A 27111-nucleotide genomic window follows, 5' to 3' on the forward strand; every position below is an offset into this window, starting at 1 on the left:
CTCTGCACAGTTGAAAAATGAGTGCTGGACTGGACAGGCCACAGGCCCAATTCACTAGCACTCTTGTGCCTGTGAAGCACCTTACAACATCATACATTTTCCGATTTCAGCCACTGATTCTCTTTAGATCTACTTTTTTAAAAGCTCAGTTTTCAGACTATGATAATCCAAAACTTGTAATTAAGTTTATAAGCCATAATTTAAGTCATTGCTAGCTGATATGTCAGTGTAACTAAAATTGCCCTTGTCCAACAGGGAATAGAAATGAATGTATAAAGAGTGCTATTGGCTGAATTTTTAAAATAATATTCTGTAATCATTAACTATCTGCTCACTTAGAAATTCTATTTATATTTCTCTCCTAATTGACTAATGTATACCAAAAGTTGGTATACTACCTGATTAAGACAATAGCAATTAATGGTATTCAGATCCAAAGTGAGAAAGGTATATTGGATTTAGCATGGACGTGTCTGTAGTACTTGTCAGTAGCATATTTTTGGCAAGCTTCGAGACCAGGAAAAGACCCAACTTTTAAAATGCCACTGAAAGTTTCAGTGAGATGTTCATGCCAAATTTAAAGGACCTTTTCCATTTTGGATTTGAATACTGTGCACTACCAGAAGAATATGTGCCTGTTCTCAGAAATGGCACTACTTTTTTGTAAGTTAATATCACCTTAATAAATCTATTAGAAGCCATAGTTAATAATCTGTGATTTGCAGTGTCTGAAATCTTTGGCATACCATGGGCCAGAGCTTTTGCTAGTGCATTTGTCACTTAACAACATTCACATTAACCATTATAGAATGATTAATGATATAATGCTAGTAGGCAGAAGCCTGTAGTTCTGTATTTGGATGAAAACATGTCTTCCACGGATATCTCAATTATGAAAGGAAGTAGTAGAATCAAAGGTGTACGTATCTATTTGGCAACACGTCTTTTTAGATTGGGGTTGGCATATTAATTCAAAACTGGCCTTCAGAACTTGGATTGAAAACTACAAAGTAATAGACGGGGAAAATACATTATCCAATAGTAATTCACTGAAATCTTGTAATTTAATGGCATTTTTATTCAGACGCCAGCTTAATTTATGTTTTGGGACAGACAATGTTAATTTAATGAGGAAAAACAATGTTGAATACCTTTTTGTCACCCTTTTTGTTGTTGATAGTAATTTAATTCTTTATTTTGTTGCGTATGCAGAATGGGAAAAATCAGCTTTAAATGTTTATCTTGAGCTTCTGTAGATGATAAAAACATTGTCTGTGAGATCCCATCTGTGTACCATAAGGGGAAAGATCCAAAGTTCACCCAAAATTCCAAAAATGAACAGTAAAACATAAATATAATTCTCTTACCTAATTTCATTCTGTATCTGTTATTTTTAGACAAATTGCATTTAAATCTGAAGATTGCCCCTAAGCTACTCTAGCTAATAGGAACGATAAATTTTCCTCTTTTAAAAACTCTTTCACTTAGTGATCACTACCTTATACCCATGTTTCTCCGATAATATGACCGGGTCTTATATTAATTTTTGCTCCAGAAGATGCATTAAGGCTTATTTTCCTGCTAGGTATTATTTTCAGGGAAATATGGTACCAAATGCATCTGTCTGGCTGACAGTTTTAATGAGCTTATTTTTGCGGTAGGGCTTATACTACGAGCATCCTGAAAAATCATGCTAGGGCTAATTTTCCGGTTGGGTCTTATTTTGGGGGGAATGGTATTTTGCTTTCTTACTAAAGTATGCTAGATTTTTCAACAGAGTAAGATGGTACTAGACTTTATGGCAGGCACAGCAATAAATATTGACTCTACAAACAACCCCATAAACACAAATACAACATTGTAAGATAAACTTTTTTATTGCAAAAAGATAAAAGCCACATGTTGTGAAAATCTATACATTACAGAACTCAGATTGCCTCCTCCTTCTTTCCCTCTTCCTCCATTTAAATTCTAGAGTTATTCCTTCTGCTTTTTCAAATTTCTAGAGAAATTTGAACATTGTCTTCCTGTACTTGAGATTGTGAAATATCATTCATTGTTTATATAATGGCTTTATCTAACCTGAGAATTTCCAGTTCTTGTTATAGCTTTGTCCTGGGCATGGAAATAAATTTCTAGGAAAGCAAACATGCAATCATGAGCCTAGCATTGGAAGATTCAAGAACAAGGTTCAAATACATAAAATGCTTTTATTGAAAAAGATGCTGCCCTAATAACAAAGATCAACTACTACAGTTTTTATGAATCCAACTATGTTAATATGTCAGGTTCAGGGTTTAAATTTTTTGTCTCTTTTTTCCCCTTATGTGATAAACGATGCTTTCCTGCCCATTCTAAGAGTACCTGTACAAGGTTTTGATACAATCTTATTTTTTAAAACTGTACTTCTGCCCTTGGCAGCTTCAGCCATTAGAGATAATCACCTTTGGTGGTGATTTTTGGAGTGAATGTAGACCACCAACAGCAGACCCGGTCTAAGTCTTCTTTCTGTGTTCCAGGTTATTTCCTCTGTTGATAGCAAAACTGTTCATGCCATACCAGCTGTCTAATTAGTTCCAAAATGCTTAAAGTTCAGGTAGAGGAGGATGATCCATCACCAGTTCTGAAATTACATTAGCTTCTGGTCCCATCAGTTCAGAATACAGAAGAAGAGTCTTCACAGAATAAAATTCCTACAGTACATGTTCGATTTCTAATTCATATCTTTTCTTTTGGAAGCATAGTATCTAGCAATTTAGCTAAGCAAGATTGAACCAACTTATTATTTGGATAGATAATGGCTAAGAAATAGATGTACTGTAGGCTACAGTGATAAGTTAAAATTGGAACAAGGTAACAGCAAACCACTTCAGCATTCTTGCCAAGAAAACCAAATGAATACATCTATAAAACCCTCAGCAAGCAAAGTTGACTTGGAAAAAAAGAAAAAGAACAAAGTTATGTTAACCTTCCCAGAATAGGTTCTGATGGTCAGTTTTGTATACGTTTCCTCTTTTTAATATTCCTATTGTTAAAAATCAGTTGATAAAACCCCTTGTCCTGTAGTGATCAATACATAGCTACAGCTGGTTGAAGGGGACCAAATCCATTAAACATGTGATTTGATTCCATTTTACCAGCTTAAGCAAAGCATTGAAAACCTAGTTTTGCCATCAAGCCTGGGACCCTGATTGTATGGGTGAGCCAGTTTCTTGGCCATGGTTATAATGAAGGTGTGATGTCAGGAGCGTTCTCTCTCGCTGTTGTTTTATGTTGTTTCTAATTTCAATTGTACTTCTTTTTTACTGGTTGCAATTCCATTTTAACAGTTAGATGTCCAGAACAGATAGGTGCCCATAGAAATTTATTAACTAAATAAATTGAAGTTTAGGAAACATATCACTGTTTCTCCATTAAATAAATATCAGATAATGGGGAATCATATATTCCCTTACTTTTAATTTTTGTTTATAATGCTTCATTTTTATATTATTAACAGTAGAAAAAAATAAACTTAAGCCTAAGCCAGGGGTGTCCAAACTTGAGAACTTTAAGACTTGTGGACTTCAACTCCATGCTGGCTGGGGAATTCTGGGAATTGAAGTCCACAAGTCTTAAAGTTCTCAAGTTTGGACACCCCTGGCCTAAGCCATCGAAGAAAACAGTTATGGCTTGCAGTAATTCTCCTTCTTAGTTATTTACATTTCTTGGGTGAGAATGTGAATATATTTTTACTGAAAAGAATTAATTATAGAACAGTGTCACAAGGTTTTTATAATTGTTCTCAACTATAACTCTGGTTAATATTTCCAGAATGAGTTTTATTTTTAAATACTTTTTCTGTTAACAAGTTAGTTCTATACATATTCTATCTACATCTGTTTTTGAAAAATGATTTCACCGTTTTTGGCATATAGTTATACTTCAACATATAATTTAATATGCATATATTTTAGTTAATAAAATGGGATTCATTTTTAAGTGTAGAACAGCATCTTATATGAAGACCTGTGAATTTTAAGCCATGCTAAATTGGGGTAAGATTAATCTGGGCTGTAATGCATAACTTGTATGAAATCTTTTATTGCAAAGACAGATTTTTCTAAATATATAGTATGTTTATGCTTAGGGTTTAATAGAAATTTATCATGTATAAAACTTGAACATTGAAAACTGTATCTATTTTTGTCAGTAAAATAGGACTGCACTGGTCCAGCTGTTCAAGTATTCTTTTAGATGGCAACAGTTTTCATGTACTGGCTATATCAGGGCAAAAAGTGGCCATGGAAAGAAGTATAGCAGCATTTGATAATGTCAGCATCTGTTATCCTTGTCAATCAAATGGTTGAGATGTCTGAATTACAACTGTGTCAGCAGATGTCCAGAGTTCAGTTTGTACTTAGTTAGAATTCAGCAGCTGACATAAGTAAGGGAGGTGACATTTTAACATGACTGCCAATGTTCAAAGAAGTATTAAGATTTGTTTTTATAAAGCTGCATACATAATTCTATGTAAAGCTTGCTTTAGTGCTGGTGTATAATTATGTTTTGGGCAAAAGCACAAAGTATGTTATTCACTTTATAAAACCATCAGCGTTTTTAAAATGTGACCCTACAGAAGTTAATATTTAATTTATTGCTCAGATGACTTATTATTAGAAATAGGCAGTGCTTCATAGAATTCAGGCAGGTTTGCCAACTTTGTTGCTAATGAAGGCTGTTCTCTGATCATCAATCTGTTGATTATGGAATAAGATGTGTTAATGACAATATCAATATTTATTTATGCTTTGCACATTTACTCAATGAATTATAATTAATTGTTTAGTGAAGGTATGAGCAATTTATTTGCAGGAAAATTTTTAATTTCTGTTTAAATAACAAATGTATTGTTAAATTCTTAAGAACAAGTGATATCTTTTTTTCTGGCAGAAAAAGCTGTATCTGAATAAACTGAATAAGATCTTAAGAGATGGCAATTAGAAATTAAATATGAATTAAATATGAAGCCCAAGAGCCTAGGTGTCATATACTATCAAGTTTAATCCCACTTAGCCTACTTTGAATTTTCAGTCAGAAAACTATATATTTTACATACTAACATCCTTTGTATAACTAGGAAAACTTCCATGTAACTAAACACGAGGGATTAAAATAAATTCTTTTTAAAATAATGAGATATTTTAAAAGCAAGATTTACCTAAACAGTATTGATTTTCTCCTAAAAATAATTAGGTTAATATTAAATAATGGGAATGCTGACCTTTTTAGCTGTACAATTATTCTCTGAACAGAATGACATAAAAATGTTCTACCTTAAAGAACATCTTAATTAATTTTGCAAATAGGAATGATACTGAATCTGCCAAACCTAAGCTGATTTACTTTTAGAGGTGGTTTGCTTCCAGTTCGGCTCGGATTGGCTGAACTGGTAGTAGTGGCGACGGGAGGCTCTGCATATGCGCAGAAGCATTGAGCGCACATGGGAGCACGCCTGTATTGGTAGTAGCAAAATTGGCAACCCCCACCACTGTTTACTTTCATCTGAAAAAATAAACTGTTTCAAAATATAGACACACAGGTTATTGATATTTAATTTGCTTGCTGTAACATCTTTTTAGTCATAGACCAAGCAAAGTAAAACAAAAAGGAACCGTGTTCGAAAAAAGAAAGTACAAAATTGTCTAATCCACACACATTTCTAGGATGTGAGCTGTTACCATCTGGCAAAAATTCTTCTTACTCTTTGAACATTTAAAGGCGGGTGAAGATTGCCTTGGCAGTTACAGAATACAGTAATATTTTCCCTATCAAACATAATGCTATATTTGTTAAATAAATACGATCTACTATTCAGATGTAATTCTGATTAATGCACATTTAATATAATGAGGAACTTTATTTAATTCATCCTTTTTTATTTCCAGCTGCAGCCATGGTTTCAAATAGGTGGGAAAGCCATGTGTTGCAAGCAATCTCCTCTTCTTTTTGAGGCTGCAGTATCTCGCAGGCAAGCACTGCCAAATAGCGGCACAATTCCCCACAGGTTTTTTTTTCATAAAATGAAATAAAACAGAGGCTTTAAGCAGCCAGTAGGCTAATTATGCCCCTGAAAAGATGCTTCAGCTCAGTGGTGCAACACATCTCCTTATACAGCAAGCCAATTAAATTCTATTGACATACTTGTAAATGGGAAAAAGCATGAAATGATCATTATAGGGTCCCATTTTGCCTGTGCTAGCACTCTCTCTCTCTCTCTCATTAATTCTTTATCTTTAACTAATTTACTGTAGTGGTTAAAACACCAGGCTAGGGACCAAGTGACTAGGAGTCTAATCTACCTCACAGGGTTGTTGTTGTGGGAAAAATAGGAAGAGCAAGGTGTATTATGTGTATTTGCCGTCTTGAGTTACTTATAAAAAATAATAAAGTTGGGGTAAAAGTAAATAAAACATGCAAGAGTACATGATGCTTCCCCTCCCAAAATGAGATAAAGTCAACGGGGGCATGGCTTGAACTGTGTAACTGGGCTATAAACATATTAATAAACTCCTGCACTGAATCTTCAGTGGAAGTGAGGCAATTTTAGACACATATAGTTATGCCAAATGCAACAAAGGTGCCAATGTGCAATAAATGCTTGGTGGATTTATAATGGAAAAGTTAGGTACCAAAACAGAGATAAGTCTTTGTCGCAATATGTTCGTTTTAGCGTACATGAAAAAGCCTCGTTTTTGAACCATATTTTATGTTCCCAGGTTGGTTCCTATTCTAAGCAATATTCTTGATTGATCATTTTAATGTTAATGGGGATGGTTAGACAAGAGATCACATTGGGAGGTTTTTTTTAAGGTTCAGAAGGAATACTTATTGTGATTTTCAAAATTAAGATCCAGAAATAATTCTGTAATTGTTTTTATTTGTGTGCTGTTGCAGTGTATGTTGTGTTGTGGGTGTTTTTATTTAGGTTTTGAATTAATAAAACAAATAAATAAATGATTGAGCAATATTGTTAGTATCAATTCTTTAAACAATTGTCCCATTATTTCCCCCCTCCCACTAGAATATAATATTCTATGCTAATATTCATTTCATCCTTTTACATGTTATTTTCACTTTTAAAAAAACCATGACTTTCACGTGAAATATAGTTTATTTTTCTTTTACTGGTTGTTCACTCCTGCCAAAAGTACATACTTCTTTACATTCCATAATATTGTATGTCCATATGGGTACATAAAGAAGTATGTGCTCTGGGCAGGTTTCATAGCTGCTATCTGCTGGATAAAACTCAACAACATCTCGTCCCCTTTTTAACCTAAAGTATAAAATAGTTGTTCCTGGTGAATTTTAAAAATACATTTTTGCTCTTGTTTCTTAGTACCTGACCTTATTGCTGAGAATGAAAGCCTTCCTGTATTTTACTTGTACAATAATTTAAAACACATTTTTAAAAAATGTTCTTTCATGAAGATTCAGGTGCTTGTTAGGTTTCTCTTGCCTTTATTGGCTATTAAGCGTGGTGAACTGCATGATTTCACCAAAGTTTGCTTATACAAAATACCTTCATGAAATGGTAATATGTATTCATGTATTCCACTCTAAGCTTGCATTATCATTGATCTTCACTCATATTTTATCATATTTATATTAGTATCTGCTGAAGTGGAAAAAAAATGATCTATTTTGTAACGATGTATGCCTTTGGGAAGAATCTCAATTGTCGTATTTTATAATTAATGAGAATATAGACGAATAAATTGCTGACTATATTCCAAGAAATAAAATAAATTGTAAATGTGAAGATTTGGCCTTTACTTTTAATTCAAACCAATGTGAACTAGTTTTTGCAGAACCTTTTTAAATTAGAAAAGTTCATATTAAAATGTACTTTTTCATGTCACAATTGTTGTAAGTTTAGTAGCTCATATATCTTCACAGGTTTAGTTGGCTGATACTGTAGTTTATCTCTGGGTTCATATTAATCATAAGATTAATTAAGGGGGGGAAACCAATATCAGGTTGCAAAAAAAATTGGATTTTTTAAAAAATAAATATGTAGAGAATTCATTTTAAATGATACATAAATGCTTTTGTAAAGTACGTTTATAATCAGAACAAGAACATTCATCCAGTACTTACACATTTTCAAAAATTAGGAAAAAAAAAACCCAGTTGATGATGTTAAAGAAAACCAGTTGTTCAGTTTCTGCAGCTCAAGAGAAAAAACCAGTGCAGCTGATAGAGAGCAAATCAGAGACTAGCAGTAGCTAGCACAATTCTACAATAAGAAACAGCAATGCAGCAGAACAATTACAACTTGCTTGTTTCAAATTTAAATTATATCGCTCATGCTCTAAAATAATATTTTTAATCTCTTAGTAAAAGTACTTTATTACTAAACCATGCCTTAGCCTACCCTTTTATATACAATGGAATGGATCCAGAATATAATGTAAAAGTAACAATGGGGTAATGCATTTCTGTAAAATTAATATTTTTTGAAATGCTAACTCATTAGTAGACATAATACTTAAAATAAATTGACAATATTTTTTTCTGCAACAGTATTAAGCTATAATATTACTCAAAGCTGATTACTTTCCATATTAACACTTTACACTAGAAATTTCTGATCTTTAAGCACACTAGTAGTATGTTAAGCTGCAATTGAGATTAATACATAAAATACACAAATTATTAAAAAAATACATGCAGATATGAATCCTTTAAATCTGTGGAATAATAATTCAGGTCTTCTAATGCTCTATTACCTGTAAGCTTATCATGCAGCATTTGCAGTTGGATGACCTAGAGAGAGACATCAGCAGCAGCCATCTCATCTTGAATGTTCACTCTATCGCTGATTCAGCTCTTCATTATGTGGGAGGGGGGAAGCAATGGAGAGGTGAAAATGAATACATATTTCACTATAAAGCAAGTATAATTAAAATATGAGCGCGTATCTTACAAGGTATCTGTTGTGTTTTCCTAACCATTTAGGTGTTGTGCATAGAACTAAGTTTCTTGAACCTGCTGGACAGAAAACAGAAATATCCACGGTAGATGCTAGAAAAACCCAAAGAAGGATACTCTCATCTTGTTTAGATAATTGAAAATAATTCAAAAATGTTCATGAGATTGTAAAAAAAAAAAATCAGCATACACCTTCATCCATCCCCCTTTCTCAAGCAAGTATTATTTCTTTCTCCGTAGATAGAGGACTTGATTTCTTCCTGCTTCAATTTTAGTTCCCAGACAGGTTGCTTGTAGTTATTTTTCATTTTTAGAGGTCAAACACTGCTCTTGAGGTCAGGACTTCCACATGCATGCTGTTTAGCATGAATCCATTTGCTACTCAGGGCACTAGCAAAACTATTTCAGCTTTATAGGCAGCCAGGCATTTGAAACATCCACTCCCAGGCTGTCTTTTGCCTCTCTCTTCCCTGACCATATTTAGTCAACCATTGCAAAAAATAGTATCTCAACTGTTGGTTGCTGTTCCAGGAACTTGCCTCTGTTTTTTACTCTGCCTATCGATGGCTCAACCTTAAGTTTTACTACTCACTTCCTATGTATATCTGTGATATCAAATTAAATTGCATGTTTCAATTTAAGTTTTTCTAATTATTATTGTTTCATTGAGGTTCAAATTCTGATAGTCACTGTGTTTATTCTTCTAGAAATAAAAGCAAGAGGGAACTCAGAATGAAGTAATATTTCAAAAACTTTAGAAAACTTTGTTTTGTGAAAAAATAATTAAATACACTGTGGAGTAAAGAATCAAACCTTTGTAATAATCAGGATGGCAGAAACTATGTTCTTACTTTTAACTGTAAATTGATAATTGAAATTTTAACTTATAACTTGCAGTTTATTTTAGAAAACTACAGCATATTTTAGGAATATGTGTCTATATGTTAACATTAATGTGCTCATCTTTAAAAAAACATTTTTTGAACTTTTGTAATTTCATTTGCACGTTAAATGTGGTTTGTGTTCTATCTTGACAAAATGTCAATAACAATTAGATCTGTAAAATATTCTACAAGTGTATAACTTTTCTCTGATTGCTCATTTTGTGGAGAGCTTGATGATTGATAAGATACAGAGGTTAGTAGTCCATCGCTCATGTGAGAGAGTAAGTAATTGGACTCCTCTGTTAAGTATCTTTAAATAACTACCCAGAAAGAATAGTTTATATCTACGGTAGATGTATCTCTAGATTTGCATCCCCCCCCCCCATAAACCTACCTTACCTTGATAAATCTATGTAGCGATGCCCATATTTGTTCCATGTTTGTTTTATGGCACTCCATATATGGAATGGATACGTTGGGTGATCGGTATATGATTCTCCCCTCCCCATTGTGTTTATTGTTCCATTAACTTTTTTTTTAAAAGACTATTTGAAAGCGCTCAAAAATCTTTCTACTGAATCTATTTTGTGGATTTTAATTATCCACAAATAGATTACCTTGAAAAATGTTTTTGAAATAGGATATAAATATACTTAAGTGGTAAACTACAACAAGGTTTCCTGGTCCTCAGTTTTTCTAGCTTTTATATTATGATCATTGTGAAAAAAAAATGTATAACGTCTGGCAAAGAAAGGAAGACTTAAAAGCATTTGAAGTTGTCTTTTAAAAAGAATAGTTTTGAAGGGTAAATTAAGTTTTTAAGAGGGTAAGACTGAAAGACACACATTCCCCAAAATGCACAAAAGTACCCACGCATACTTGTTATACAGATACCCCCCCCCCCCAGCTACACAGAAATATTGCAACACCTCATATTGCCACTATAAAGTCTGATACAAATTCAATTCATATATAATTGGAGAAAGAAAGTATGTAATGTCAGCATGGTAGATTGAAGCACAGCAGGTGGTGTATGAACTGTAGGAACATAATTCTCAAACATGAAGTAATGATATTTGAGGCAAGGGGGGGGGGGAAGAATAAATGTGAGATACAGGATAGTGTTGAAAATAGAGACTTCCTTCCCATTTTCAAAGCACACCATTACTAGATTTTATATATTTATTTCTCTGATTTCTAGGCTGCCCACTCATGGCAACTAAGCAGTTATAAATGTCTGTATTTATATTGCATGTGGCAAACTGAGTAGGATAGTTGAAAAATGCATTTTGATGAAACTATACATGCATTTTCTCAGAAGTAAGCCCTATTGAGTTCAGGAGAATTAAATCATTACCCTATTAATGATTGTAAAATAGCTATTAGTACTGAAAGTGTATTAAACTAACATACTTTTATGGTGATATATAAGACAATATGAATAAAACTCAGAAGAACTGGACATGGATTACTAGAATAGCTAATATGGATTTCATTGCATTATCTAATTGAGAAAGAATGTTAAGGTTTAATAGAATGGATAGTATTTCATATAAAATCAGTTTTTCAGTAATAATAAAAACTCTTGGCAATATAATCACTGAGTTTTGGGATGTTACACTTAAATGGAAAATTGTATTCCTTCTAGAAGTTAATACGGATGTAATCATTTTCATTTTGGTCTGTTTCAGTGCAATGCGAGTGTTACTGTCTAAGCTTCCAAGACCATGGATTGTAGATGAAAAAAAAGATGATGGATACACTGCTTTACATTTGGCAGCACTTAATAATCATGTAGAAGTAGCAGAACTTTTGGTACATCAGGTAAAATTTCCTCTTAATTGAGTTCATGGCAGAAAGAATGAATGTATTATTTGTTCCAAATAGATGCATACATTGCTTACAATCCATTTTCTACATCCAAATAAAAGTAGGTTTTTTTTACTAATTATTAAGATATTTATATGCCACTACTGATTCTCTTAGTGATAGCAAAGTGGGGATAACACAGATTTCCAGAAACTAAGCTTTAATATAATCAGCTATCTTATGTTGTAGTTGGATATTTTATTGATATGTTGGAGATGCATATATTTCTTTTTTCTAATGTATATAGCCACTTTTGTGAGATGAATCCCTTAGTTAAACAATTGAGAAATATAGTTTATTCAACGAAAAGAGCACTGAACCTTATAAGATCCATATTTGATCAGAATTAAATGAAATTGACTGTACTATAGAAAGCATCTAGGTTAAAGCAAGTAGAAAATCTAATGAATGAATTTGAAATTGACATTTCAATTGAATTTGAAACAATGAAATTGTTTACATTGGCTTTATCTAAACAAAAAGAACCTGTGAATAACTAAAGTTCAACTATGTTCAAAATAAAATAAAGGAAAAAAAGAACAATATACAAGCTACTGTAACCTTGGGATAATGACAAAATAGCAGCTCGTAACCAAGATAAAATAAGAAAATGGAGCCATTCAGTCACTGTGCTCACTCTTCTCCAACAAAACAAGCGTGTATGAAAAGCCAGATGAATGGATAGAATTGAAACTTGTTACTGATTTTTTTTTAAAGCTATAGAATGCCCATTTATTTTGAATGAATTTAAGTCATATAAATTGCATCCTAGATAAGCAAATGAACTGTTTTGGGTTTTATTTCTTTCCATTCAATCATGTCCAAGTCCTTGCTAATTTAATTAATCACATTTTTGGTCAGGCAGTAGATTTTGCGAAAGCTACAGGCATAATACATCTTAATTTAAGCAGTTTATGTGACGAGTATCCTATGACAATCTGATTAGCAAGCTGCTTAATTGTAATCTGGTTGGCATGACCCTTTAATTGATACTTAATTGGAAATCATACTTGAGCAATGTTCATAAATAGTTTCTCAAAATATGAGACATAATGTGTGTGGTATTATAATCATAAATTGGATGGTTAGTTACTTAGGTGGCTTAGTATCCCAGGAGACAAAAATAAAATAAAGGAGCTTAATTAATTAGAAAAATTGGCTAGAAATAATAATATTAAATTGAACCTAGATATACAAAAGAAACTGATTGAAGTTTTAAAAATTAAAAGGGAACTACAGATGATAAACCAATGACCTGGAAAATATTTTCTTATTGGATCTACAAAAGAGGCTTGTTAAAAATTTGAAGAGATCTGTGTGATAGAATAAATTAAAGAGAAAACTTATGACAATATTTGCTTGATGTAAAAATTTAGACTGTTAGAAGAAAAAGGAAGGAATATAAAGTTGATTTATTTGATCAAGGTTAAAATAAGTCATTTTTTGCAATGTTCCGACAAGAAACATCTGACATAGAAAAGTTGATATTTTATGGATTTTCTTATAGTAGGTAAAGGATGGAATATAGAGTGAAGAATTACCTATTTAACTTTGTAGGAGTGAGATTTGTTAAATTTGTTTATACTTGTGATAAAGGTTGGAAATAACTTCTTTATATTTCTTTTTCTTTTTTCTGCACTATTTATCTTTTTCCCCATTCTCTTCTCTTTCTCTAAGTTTAGTTTGTATTACTTTTTATTATTGTATTTAAAATTCTTAATAAACATATTCTAAAAAGTACACCTTCTTGTAGAGGTGCCTGCCCTCTAGAACAAGTCTCCCCTTGTGAATTGGATTGTACACCATCTCCTTGTTTAATGGTCACTAGACAAACATGTGACTCAGAGAGAAAGGGTTTCTGCAAAAATAACTGGTTGCTTCTTTCTCATTTAGATAAAGTTGTCTCATAATGGGTCCTGTGCCTGACCCATTCCCCCCCCCCTTCTTTTCATTTTGTTCAACCCCCCCCCCCCTGCTTTTTGGTGCCCTCGCACCATTGTTTGCTTAAGCAATGTATTTCTTTCCATGCTGCTTTCCTCCACAGAGTAGTGATTCCCTAAAAAGTACTAACCTCAAGTGAACAAGCTTCTATAAACTTAATTAGTTTATTAGAACTCTCCCACCAGCTCATACTGCTGCCCAAAACTGACCAGACCTTAATCAGTTTCACGCTGAAAGCTTTTGTTGTCAGGCTCTAAAGTTTGGTAGTAAGTGCAGGCACTGGTCAGAAAATGATTTAGCATCATATTTCTGAGTGGTCACTAAATGAGGTAGCCCTAAACAAAGAGTGGCTGTACTAAAAATATTAAGTTATTTCAATAGATCAAATTCTTTTCAAATTTTGAAAACAACAAATGAAACATTTCATAAACTTTCCATATCAAATATTGATTCATGCTAAATATTGATAAATACAAAATAAAAATAATATGAACATTAATTCAGTTTCATAAAATACATGTATAGTTTTTTTTGTTGGTGTTAACAGTGGAGAAATAATAGTCTAGAATTTTTAATTATGCTATCATATACTTCCTTTCGTGAATTATCCTGATAGTTCAGTTCAATTAATATGAATAACATTTGGGATTTCTCTTTCAGGGCACAGCTAACTTGGATATTCAGAATGTAAATCAACAAACTGCACTGCACCTTGCTGTTGAAAGACAGCACACTCAAATAGTGCGGGTAAGGCAATAATAATGTACTATAAGAATGTACTTATCAACTCTATTGTAGTGCTGTATATTTCTAAATGGATTTCTAAAAGGATTGTGGAGTAAGAGAATTTCTCTCCATTTTCATGCTCTTATTTTCCTTTCAGAGAGGTTAATAGGAAATGTGGTCTGTTTAAATGAGAGTCTGGTTGCTTTTCCACTTATATATCATGCTTAAATTATTTTTAAATATATTATCAATTTATTTAATATTGATCAAAAATAAAACACACTGCTTATTCTATTTCTGATTTAATCCTCCAAGCACATGAGATATATAAGTGAATTCTATTACCTAATAACCACACTATAGAGATTGAGTGGGGAGAAGTGATAATCATGGTAAGAGAGAAGAGGATGGCAAATGAACATAGAGGAAGAAGCAAATTATTAGAAGGATCTGGAAAATAAAGAGGGTGAGGAATGCAGTGGTTGGACTATTGATTAAAGATACACTGCAACTTTTAATTGCAAGATACTGATTATAAAATAGAGGTTGGTTCAATGTAATTATTAAAATCTGCTTGCCATATTCTTTGAGTTTATGTTTCTGAATATTTTTGCATATAATATCATTACACCAACATATTTGGAAAATTGCATTGGTCATGTTGGTAATTTTTCATGTATTTATAATAATAGAGAATTGGAGCAATTTCCTTTTGGATACCATATTTATGGTTAATTTATATTCAGTAAGCATATCAGTTATTGAAAATAAGAGTAAAAGGAAAGTTTAAAGTATAGGCTGCACAATCTAATTAAGAAGAAACTGTTTTAATAGCCTTGAATAGCTAGGCTTATGAGCTGTTTTTAATTTTCAAGATGTTTTTCAGAAATGTAATTCTATTTATTGCAAATGGTATTTAAAATCTTGAAATTTTTATTTGCTTTCAGCTTCTCGTTCGTGCGGGCGCTAAATTGGATATTCAGGATAAAGATGGGGATACTCCCCTGCATGAGGCCCTGCGACATCATACTTTGTCGCAGCTTCGCCAGCTTCAAGACATGCAAGATGTGGGCAAGGTTGATACAGCTTGGGAGCCCTCCAAGAATACAGTAAGAAAACTTTTATTTCTTCTCTGTTAAATTTTGTCTTTGCAGTGGGCTGTAAAGGCTCTTTTGCCTTGATCTGCTTTCTGTTCTCTGAAAAGAGTTTTTTAAAGATTCTGTGCCAGCAAGTAAATACTACTTGATAACACAATAAACCTGGATGTGTATATGGCAAAAGCTGTATTAAAAGTTTTTAAATGTTTCAATTTCATTTAATTGACATTTGAAATCTTTAAATGTCAATATCTATAATTAAAGAAGATAATTTGAATAGAGGTAACCTAAAACATTTGCAGTTTGGTGTGTGTGTGTGTGTCCATATATGTCCATATATTAAATTGTAAGTATTTAGTATGTGTGATGACATCTCTGTTGCAAAAAGTATCTCGGATCAAGCAGCATATACATTTAATATTAAATGTATATGTCTCCTTTATGTATTGGAATCAAATGTATTGACTCTTTTATATTCAATAACTAGTTTAAAGTAGAGTTATTAAAAAGGATTGCAGAGAAATGTTGCATTAATATTATAACAGTGCTAGCAGGAGGGTTAGTTGTTGAATTTTAAAATATGAACAATGTCAGAATTGTAATAGTGAAAATAACTTTGAGGATCAGGAAGAACAGCTTGTAATCAAGACAATGGTCTGATAAGAGAAATCTGAGTCCAAAGCAGGAATGTAATTTGAGAAATCACCTCAGACTTGACCCTCCCTAGTTTTCTTGAATGTAAAGGCAGAGAGGGGAGAGACTCATTCAGACTTGCAAGGTTTTTGTGTAATCTTATAATAAAAGTAGTATTAGCATCCATAAATTTGGTTTTGTGGTCTCAACTATCAGGAAAACTCTGACAAAGGACCCTTTCAGACAAAGGGCTGACAGGAGAAAAATGCATAAAAGGTTAATATAGGATTTAAGATTTTTCAGCATAAATTAGGTCAGCATTTCCTCCTTCTCTTCCGCCCTTCCCTTTCTCTAGTGTTTAACAAACTCTGTTTTGAAATTTCAGATTTTCAGTCTTAATAGGCATGGTTTTTCTCTTTTCTTTGCCAAATTGTATTAGGGCTTACATGGAGAGCATTGCTCAGACCCAGAGGTCACAATTCTTTTTTGAGCCAGCCAGCCAGCCAACCGAAAGTAAAATGGGGAAAAAAAGATGGTGGGGGGCTTGTGGTGAGCTGATGATAGACAATGGGAAAAGTAGAAGGAAAAGGCAGGGGAGGAAATCAGGCATAGGAGAAAAGAAAAGAAAAGCGAGGAAAGCAATAGAAGAAAGGGGGAAAATACGATATATATATGCAACCCAAAGAGTAAAAAAGTGTGCTTGATGGAGAAAAATTGGAGAACTATGTTGAAAGACGTAATTTTGGAAGAAATTACTTAGAAATGATTTGGGGAAATTGACTTGTCTGTTTTGTTGAAACAAAAAATGTGTAGGGGGCAGACGATTTGTTATTCCTTCCACATGATAAGCCTGTTATGAGGGTGTCAGCATGTCAGACACACTTTTCCAAAAATACCTAGAGACCCAAAAGAGATTAAAGAAATCCAAACTAAAGATATCTTAATTTTGTACAACATTGCATTCTAGAACTGCATTTACTAAAATCTATCAATAGTAAATAGACCTGCACACAGGTACCAGATTGTTTTTTTTTACATTTTTGATGATATTTTATGCCCATGAATACAAATTCAAAGAAGTTGCTTGTTTACTTTCTTTCAGTTGATAATGGGACTGGGGACTCAGGGAGCAGAGAAGAAAAGTGCAGCATCTATTGCCTGTTTCCTGGCAGCCAATGGAGCTGACCTTGGTATTCGTAACAAGAAGGGCCAGTCACCCCTTGACTTATGTCCTGATCCTAGCCTCTGTAAAGCATTGGCTAAATGCCACAAAGAAAAAATCAGGTTTGTATTACAAGGAACTACTCTACAGTACTTACATGTCACTACATAGTCTATTTTGTACAGATTAGTTAGATAGTGCGGATGCCTCATTGAACGCGGCAAAGTTCATCTCCCGAGCTTTAGCCTCCAATGTAACCTCTAGCCGCCTGCTATGGCTCCGCCACTGGCAGGCGGACATGAAGGCAAAATGGAAGCTGGCCTCAAGTCCGTTCAAAGGGGGGGGCTCTCTTTGGAGATTCCTTGGAAATTTTTTTGATAGAGACTAAAGATAAGTGAAAGATCCTTCCCCGCACTCACAAAAAGAATGAGAAGAAAGGATCTGGATCCTTCAGGAAACAATCCAGGATAATGCTCAGGCGTCTACCTCATTCTCATATCAGAGGGCCTACACTCAACCTAGTGATAGGAACCAAGACAGGAGCTCCTTTGGCTCCCGGGGTAGACATCAGCAACAGGGCTGAAGTCAAGGATGTGGTACAAGGAGTTTTATGTAGTTTTATGTAAATATCTACTGTTGTATCTTCAGAGTGATTTGGTTGTTTTAACTGAGCCAGGTGGTAACTTCCGTAAGAACTTCCGTAAGAAACTCAAGACCCACTTGTTCCAATTAGTTGTCCTGGCCCAATCGTAATTATAAGTACAATCTAATCCTGACCTTCCTGGATGGCATTTTAAATTTTTAAATTCTGGGGTATTTTAATTGGTTTTAATTATCAGTTAGTTTATGGTTACTGTACAGACTGTGTGCTTAAGTTGTTTTGTCTGGGGTTTTGTGTTTTGCTTTGTTGTCTATTATATATTTATTGTCTGTACACCGCCCCGAGTCCCTTCGGGGAGAGGGGGCGGTTTATAAATTTAATAAACTGAAACTTAATAAACTGAAACTGAACTACAACTCAGTTTACAACTGAGAGGTAAAGTCCTATTGACCTCATCAAGATGTCCTTCCAAGTCAGCAGATAAATTTGCAAACTCGGCCATCATTTCCTAAAATGCTTTCTGTAAAATTGTCAGAAAGTATCATATTGTTGTTTTCCTAAATTTATAATTACAAATCATTGCAAATGTTAATAATACTCCTAATTTTGGATATTATATTCAGTGTATACATAAATATCTGAATATAGGCTTGTGTTTAGTGGGCAGGTTGGTTCCCGGAGTCCTTCGATGATCAGCAATGATTCTGAAACCTTAGAAGAATGTATGGTATGTTCTGACATGAAGAGAGATACTCTATTTGGGCCATGTGGGCACATTGCTACTTGTTCCTTGTGTTCACCAAGAGTCAAGAAGTGCCTCATTTGCAAAGACCATGTTCAATCAAGAACAAAGGTGTGTGCTTAATTTATTTCATCATTTCAGTATAGTCAAATACTGGGTAATTCCTTACCTTTAAAATGAAACATATAGCAAATGCTTAAACAAAGAACAGATATTCCAATTGTTTATAGTTTAAACTCTTGTCAGAAGTAATTAATTATCTTTACAACAGTAGTTCTCTCCATAGTCTTATTTAACGATGTATTCTATTAAATCTAGCATATACAGTCCTGATTTAGTGAAACCAGAACATCTGGTTCAGCATTCCAACTTTGAATAGTTACTAAACAAATGTTTTAAGTCCAGAACTACTTGTATACAGAAGTATATACAGGGATGTGTATGCATATATGTACATTGAATCATATTTTTAAGTGTGTTGTTAGCTCACTTAGATTGGGTTTAAAACATAGGAGCTCTTTTTCTTTCCTCAGTAATTTGCAAATTTTCCTTCCTTCTGGTTTTTTCCTAATTCTAAATAAGAATGAGCAAATTAAAAAGTGATGGGCCTTATGTGGGATTTGGGGAACTTACTTAGCTTTGAACATTGTCACTTGATTCATTCTCTCGAACTAGTTATCAATCCATCACTCATGCTGCTTTTACTGTTTATTCAGGAAACTTCAGTGAGGCACTTTTTAAAGTATGGAAACATACAGTGTGTAACAGATTATCCTCTATCATTTTTGAAACTTCTGCAAAGTTAGTTTTGCAGAAACAATACTGATTCATTAGGAAAATTTGTCTTTCTACATGCCAGATGTTATCTTTAATAGGTCTTCCTACCACTTAACAAGCATTTAATTGAAGAACTAAATGCTATAAAGTTACTTTATTTTGTTTTTACAGATTGAAGAATGTGTTGTATGCTCAGATAAAAAAGCTGCAGTACTCTTTCAGCCTTGTGGACACATGTGTGCTTGTGAAAGTAAGTAAACAGTTGTTTCTTAAGAGGAATCCAACAAGTTATTTAAATTGACTTGACATTAGGTGGTTATTACCGTATTCTTCGAAGTATAAGACACACGTTTTTACCCTAAAAAAAGAGGGTGAAAATCTGTGTGCGTCTTATACTCCGAATGTAGCCTCCACTCTCCCGATCTGCGTGTCGCATTTTCTGGTGGTTCCAGGCTGCGGGGATCCTCACTTCCACTTGGATTTTGATAACGATCTTTTTATCCATTTAAAACATGCTGGACAGGGTGGGGTGGGGTGGGGTGGGGTGGGGTATGATTTTCAGGGGGGCAGAAGAGGGACTTGGCACCGAAGGCTCCACTCCCGAAACACCCTGTCTTCCTACCTATAATTGTAGACATTGAAAGCCTGGCTTTCTTGCAGCAAGTCCAATAGAGATGCAGCACTTTAGTCCTTCTGGATGCTGCCATCTCATAAACACGTTGCTGGGCTTCCCAGCAAGCCCCCTACACCTTTGCTGCTTCCTGAAGCGGCCCTGGGAAGCATGAGAGTCAGGATTCGGTTGGTGAAGCGGGCACTGCACAGGAGGCGTAAGACAGTTGCTGTGATCTCCACTTCCTTGAACGCCTTTGTTTCAGATCCGCTACCTTCTGCACGCCCAGTTGAAAATCCACCAACCTCTTCCCTATATATTTGTACAATAAGACAGCTTTATTATCATGACAGCCGTTTGAGCGGAAGGTGAACTGCTTCCGCTTCTGATTCTGCTCCATCTGGATGGGAAAGCTGCCACTGCCGGGCTCCTCTCTTTTCCCTGCCGCTGGCTGCTTTGCCTTTGTCCACGCATGGTGGGGAAGAGTTCAGAGGGGAGCTCGGGGGTGGGGTGGGGTGGAAAAGCATGGAATGGGGATCCACCCCCCCCCCTAATCCTGATCAAGCAGTCCCTGCAAACCAGCTATCAGGGGAGCAGTCCATGTGGTCCTCCTACCAGGAAACTTTGTAATGGGAAGAGTGGGAGGGGGGGAGAGAAGCCCTTTCCAGCTGTGAAGTCTGTACTTGGCAACAGGAGCCAAAGCAGCCTTCCTCACACCAGGTTTTTGGTATCGGGAAGGAAAGCTTTTTCGGGTGGCAGCGCCACTATTCCCTCCCGAACGTGGGCATTGCAGACTCACTTTCTCTTTCCTCCTGGCCAGATCTACCACCTGAAATGCCTTCATTTCAGATCTGCCGCTTTCTACACAGGCCGTTTTTGCAATTGGGGAGGGAATAGTGGTGCTGCCACCTGAAAAAACTTTCCTTCCCGATACCAAAAACATTCGCAGCCGGAGGGGTTCCCCCCCCCCCCACACACACACTCTTCCCATTACAAAGTTTCCTGGTAGGAGAAACACACGGATTGCTCCCCTGACAGCTGGCCTGCAAGGACTGCTTGATCAGGATTGGGGGGGGGATATCCCCATTCCACGCTCTTCCCTCGCCTGAGCTCCCCTCTGAGCAGCAAAGGTATAGGGGGCTTGCTGGGAAGCCCAGCAACGTGTTTATGAGATGGCAGTGTCCAGAAGGACTAAAGTGCTGCGTCTCTATCGGGCTTGCTGCAAGAAAGCCAGGCTTTCAAACCTACGGTTATAGGTAGGAAGACAGGGCGTCTCAGGAGTGGAGCCTTTTGTGCCAAGTCCCTCTTCTGCCCCCATGAAAATCATACCCCACCCCATCCCATCCAGTAAATAGCATAGGGTGATAGGGTTTGTTTTAAATGGATAAAAAGATTGTTATCAAAATCCAGGTGGAAGTGAGGATCCCCGCAGCCTGGAACCACCCGAAAATGCGAGTCACAGAGGCTGCTATGGTATGTGGCAATCCCTGCAGCCTGGAACAGCTGATTGGGGGTATTCCACCTGCTGTTTGCTGCAAGGATGCTAGCCAGATTAATACTGATGGATGCTGGTAGGCAGAGGCAGAAACTTTTTTTTTGTTTTACTCCCCCAAAATTAAGGTGCGGCGGTGTGTCTTATACTCCGAAAAATATGGTATATAAAAGCTGATCTTTGAGTTTGCTATATTTGGCAAAAACCTTTTATCTTCCAGTTACTCACCTAAGATTGTTTCCTGGTTATTTTTTTCTATCTATTAAAATTGAATTTAAGTTTGGTTAAGGCATACTAGTTTTAATTTTTTTTCTTTGCAGATTGTGCCAGCCTTATGAAAAAATGTGTACAATGTCGGGCAGTGGTAGAACGAAGAGTTCCTTTTATTATGTGCTGTGGTGGGAAAGGTACCGAAGATACCATAGATGACATTAGTGAGTTGTTGTTGTTGTTGACATTAGTGAGTTGTTGTATCTTGTTGTTGTTGTTCTTCTTTCTTCTTTCTTCTCCTCCTCCTCCTCCTTCTCCTTCTCCTTTTTCATAATAGTAATAATTGTAATAATAATAATAGAATGTATACATGATAGCAGCAACCATTGTAGTGTTTTAGCTAGAAGTCTTTGGAATTTTATTCTTAATTCTTAACTAAGAAACCTATGAATCAAATCAAAGGGGTGTTGAATCTATATCCTAATAAGTTTGAGAAACTGAAAAGCAATGCACGAAGCCATTTGAGTTTACATTTTTTCTCCAGCACTTTGGAAATAGAGCTTCACACCCTCCAGCCTTTTCTCATAAGAAAAATGCATGAACTCTTTCTTTATGTATCATTTCCAAAGAAGTGATAGTGATTAGAAGACATTGTCAATATAGTGTAATAATTAAGATGCTGGTCTGGCATTGGGGAGAGTCAAGTTCAAATCTATCTTTATTTATAGAAGCTCACTGGGTGATTTTTGGACAAATGATTCGTTGTCAGCAAACTGTATCACACAGGTTGTTGCAATAGGAAAGAGGAGGAAAGCTGTATATAAGCCTAACAAATACATAAAATAAAGATTTATGTACTTAAAGCTTTAACTACTCAATTTCAGAATTCAGAAGATTAGTATGTACGATGGATACATATTGGGGGTGAAATTTTGCAGTATCCTTCCTCCAGGAGTGGGGAGGGAATGGGGATTTTGCAGTACCCTTCCCCTGCCACGCCCACCAAGCCACACCCACAGAACCAGTAGTAAAAAAAAATGAATTTCACCACTGATACATATATTTGTGGGTTTTTTAAATATCAGCTGTAAAAAAAAAACTGTTAAAATCCACAAATGAAAATATATCAACCAGGCTAGATGAACATTTGAAGTAACTTTGGATGAAGATGATGATGATGATTCTTCAAGCATTGTCTGTCATTATTTCCTCCTCTGTGCATTATTTAGCAAGTGGAAACATTCCTGTTCTGCAGAAGGATAAGGATAATACTAATGTCAATGCTGACGTGCAGAAATTACAGCAGCAGTTGCAGGACATAAAGGAACAGGTAAATTAAATCTGACAATAATATACTTTGTTAGAAAACAATTATGTGAATATTTGCAGGGTAAGTGCTACATAATGAAAAACTCAAATAATACACATATTGAGGACAAAATATTCTTCAAGTTTACTAGATTCCATAAACATTAGGGATTTGTCAAGGCAGTCACCAGGTGTCAACACTAACTCAAGGGCTAAATAAATATTATTTGAGTAATAGATATTTTCCTGACTTTTTAAAAAATAAAATATACAGAAATATATATCTCTATATCTTAGAAAAGCATAATGTAAGTACAGTGGGTGTGCAAGATTAAAGATTTTGAGGCATTATTTCCATTAAACCTTAAATGGTATTTTACATGGACAAACATCTTTGCAGATACCTACTTTATAAAGTATAAAATCAGGAAATACTGTATATCTTTGCCTGAGATTTAAAAAAAAATTTGGGAGAGTGTTTTTTCCTTTCATTGTATCTTATTGTCAGACATGAAGACATTCACTTTCTTGAAATAAACCAATCTGAAATATAATAAAAAAATAGCCAGTGCTTGTGAGGCTTTCCTTTGAAGCCTTAATAGAGAGCAGTGTTAAATTCAACTCTATTTCTTTTGAACTAGGGAAGTGAGGAGGTTCTACCGTGATGCTACTGCTTTGGGAAGTATCCATCATGATAATAAATCTATTTATCCCTCATTCCCTCTACCCATTTCTGCTTTAGGGCATAGTCACCTTCAGCAGTTGTAACCGCCATGGTATAATGTGAGTCCTTCATTAGGTGATTTCTTATTTGATAGTTCTCTAAGTTCTGTATAATAATGTATTAAAATAGTGCATTAAATATAAGCTAAACTACTTTAAGGTAGAATGATGTTAATTCTCCTTAGTGTTTGCCATTTGTTTCTGCAGTTTGAGTTTTCTGGAAGTATGTGTACAAGATTAAGTACTATAGTTGATTATTGTACTATCCAAGGAAACGTTTATTTCCTTGTTTCTCTTTACAGACCATGTGCCCTGTATGCTTGGACCGCCTGAAGAATATGATCTTTCTCTGCGGTCATGGAACCTGTCAGCTTTGTGGGGATCGAATGAGTGAATGTCCTATCTGTCGAAAGGCTATTGAACGAAGAATTCTTTTGTATTAAAATGTCAGGTGTCTTATGCTTGTGACATGACTACATTTTGCTTTTAGGATCCCCATAAATTGGTATGAAAGGTAGTTGTAAAGATATGTCTAGCATTACAGGAAGAGTTACATTGTAAATGCTGATGTCTACAACACAGATTATTATTTGCACAATCAACTTCTACCATGAAGAAATTTAAAGTAAGATTGGATTACTTACCAACACAGTTTGTTTATATCTTCTTCTCCAGAACCCCTTTATGTTAAAGGGATAATCCTCATTTTCTAGCTTGGCATTTTTGTTTTACACGTAGCCTCTTAATTTCAATGATATTAATTTTTATAATGTCAGTTGCTTTTGTGTACAAATATTTTTAATTTTCTAATTTTCATAGTAATAATGTCGGTCAAACTACAACAACAAGCTAAAGAATCTAGCTAAGTTGAGGAATTAAAACATTTGACATAATAACTAAATAGCATTTCAGTATTACATATTGCCTTTAAAATCTGAAAGCTGATAATTCTGCATGGTCAGTGGGTTTATTTGTTGTTGTTTTTTAAGAAAAAGGAGAGCAAAAGTAATTTAGCATGCATTCTCATGACATATTGATCCTTCTATAATTTTCTATCAGAAATACTTTCTCCAGAACTCAGGGAAATTCCAGATGTGTTTGAAAACAATACAGGTTGTTACTAGTAATAAAAAGAGAACTGCGCAAGCAAACTCTTATGCCTGAAAGCTATTTTGAATCTCACCTGATGAACCAATGTTTAGGACAGTGACAAAATACATTATATTATTTGCGTAGTTATTGTTTTAAAGAGGCTTTCTGGCTACAGGGTTATATCCATAATTTGTCATATTTAGACTTTGTTTTAAGTCAATGAATATTGAATTAGTTAAAAATTATAGTAAGTCTAGTTAACTACTTTGCAAAAAGCAAATATATATCAAGATTATATAACAACTAGAGCTAGAATGTTCATTATTTTTGCAAATGTCACAATATTTGTCATCTGCCTTTACTATCAATCCCTCTGGGATTTGAGATAATTCCGTTAATATCTTCATTTTAATAGAAATATGGAAGGACTTAAGACATGTTTTGAATACTCCGTAGTATGATATACTTGGAACACCAAATGTTAAATTACTTTCTAAAGATGATGCATGATTTTTACATTTTTAACTGACAGAAGTGCCAGTTCTTGTATTTATCATCAGTGAATTCTTATAAGCATATGAGTTGCTGTTTCTCTTAACTAATACAAAAAATATTTAAGAAAATTGCTTGTGGGAGTATTTGATATTTGGTGAAATTACCAATCTTTGCCAAGTTGTTTTTTTGTATGTTTAGTTGCTACTGCTACTGCAAATGTCTGCAGATTGCATTGTAGCAGTGTTGATCATGTATTATACCAACTTTTCCTGGCCCAGCAGCCTCCCTGTATCTCTAATTTTAATTTTTTTTAAAAAAAATCTTTTTCTTAAAGCATATAAGGCTGAAAATAGGCACATTATTTCTCTGTTAGGGTTACACTAACATACTGTTTTTCAGCATCTCCCTCCTAAAATTTCTCTGGGCTTAATATTTTGGTTCTGCCCTTCCCAGGAATTATGTTTGTCTATTTCTGCAGCCCTTGGAGGGCAAGGTTTTCTCTTTTTTTTTAAGTTATCCTTTCCTGATATACTGTAGAACACTACACCAATATATAGTTGTAGAGATTCATTTAGTAAAATGTCTCATATATTGACAATATTTTTGCTAATTAAAGTGTTTTAAGACTTAACTTTTGAAACTGCCAGATATCCAGATTTCTGTATTGGTATAATGAAATTTGCATACATACAAATTTGGAATAAACCCTTTTGAGTATATTATGCTTAATTCTTAATAAACATAGATAAGAATGACATGATTTTGCAGCATAACCTTTTTTTAGCTGCATTAACATTATTGGCCCTCTGGAACTTAATTATATTAGTTTAAAAGGAAGCATGAAAGCAAAGAAATTGGTTTGGGAATGAAGTATAAATCTGTTAAATCAGTGAACAAACCAAATAGAAACCACTGTTTTAAGTTGGTGGTTATAATCACTATAATATTTCTTTATTGCTGTTCCTTCATAGCCCTTGCCAGGATTTGATTGGGAATTTTTTCACAACTGTGCTTGGGAAAGGGCTAGAAAAATCTTTTTTCTCCCCATCTCTGAATATTAGATGCAACGTGGCACCATTATCACTTGCCATTTAATCTAATTTCATATGAAGTATAGATCTCATAGCTAAAACATCCAGCTTAATTTTTGAATTTTCTTGCTTCTCTTTCCTATTTTTTGTAACATCTTATCTGAAAAAGAGTTCTGGAGAATTCAAGCATTTGCATATCCTTTTATGGCATTTTGGTTGCAATAAAACTATTTACCCCAACTACAGAATTTGGTTATTTTTTTCCTCCTGAACCAACATAGCTGTAATTGTTTTACGTTCACTTTCTGTCAAATATGCTCAAAATTATACATTTTTAGAACATTCTTTTTGTTTTGATTGGGAAATTCATTCCTGACTTGCACAATAGTCTTTCTAATTTAATTATTTCCACAGACATTAGCATGCATATATACAGAAATATTTTTAGACTAGTATTTATTTATAGAATAATTCAGAGATATCCAATATCTAAATATAAACAATTGTTTAAATTGATTTGGGACATCAAGTTTATGTTAGGAAATATGCTAAATATATATGTGTTGAATAATATCCCCCCCCCCCTCAAAGGATAGTAACCAAAGATTCAGTAGCCAAATTTCTTGTTGCTTACAGACTTACTGTCCATATCCAGCCCTTCCCCAGTTTCTGGAATACTGTTAGGATGGCTCGCTCTCTGTCAATATTGAGAAGGCAGAAGAAACTGCCTTCTTCCTGCAGT

General features: G+C 34.5%; 1 protein-coding gene and 1 long non-coding RNA gene across 4 annotated transcripts in view; one reads left to right on the forward strand and one right to left on the reverse strand.

Annotated features, from left to right (window-relative positions):
* MIB1 (MIB E3 ubiquitin protein ligase 1) overlaps positions 1-26617 on the forward strand; it is a 47304-nt gene extending 20687 nt beyond the window's left edge. For 2 of the 3 annotated variants that reach the window (XM_081952998.1, XM_081952997.1), the window contains exons 13-21: positions 11552-11684; positions 14331-14417; positions 15344-15505; positions 17229-17410; positions 18550-18742; positions 19580-19658; positions 21831-21944; positions 22950-23050; positions 24054-26617. In XM_081952998.1, the coding sequence (XP_081809124.1) occupies positions 11552-11684; positions 14331-14417; positions 15344-15505; positions 17229-17410; positions 18550-18742; positions 19580-19658; positions 21831-21944; positions 22950-23050; positions 24054-24194 (1192 nt within the window). In that variant the 3' untranslated portion in view covers positions 24195-26617. Of the gene's footprint in view, positions 1-11551; positions 11685-14330; positions 14418-15343; positions 15506-17228; positions 17411-18549; positions 18743-19579; positions 19659-21830; positions 21945-22949; positions 23051-23669; positions 23812-24053 lie in introns of all 3 variants that reach the window. The other variant, XR_014175379.1, reaches the window with a different exon arrangement.
* On the reverse strand, positions 1848-9370 carry LOC309392088. The gene is made up of 3 exons (XR_014175390.1): positions 8972-9370; positions 8775-8874; positions 1848-2932 (listed from the first exon to the last, which is right to left on the reverse strand). It is a non-coding gene; the product is annotated as an uncharacterized lncRNA (long non-coding RNA).
* Positions 26618-27111: the final 494 nt, after the last annotated feature.

Source organism: Natrix helvetica (genome assembly GCF_964273705.1).
Source record: "Natrix helvetica genome assembly, chromosome: 4".
Classification (NCBI taxonomy): Eukaryota; Metazoa; Chordata; class Lepidosauria; order Squamata; family Natricidae; genus Natrix; species Natrix helvetica.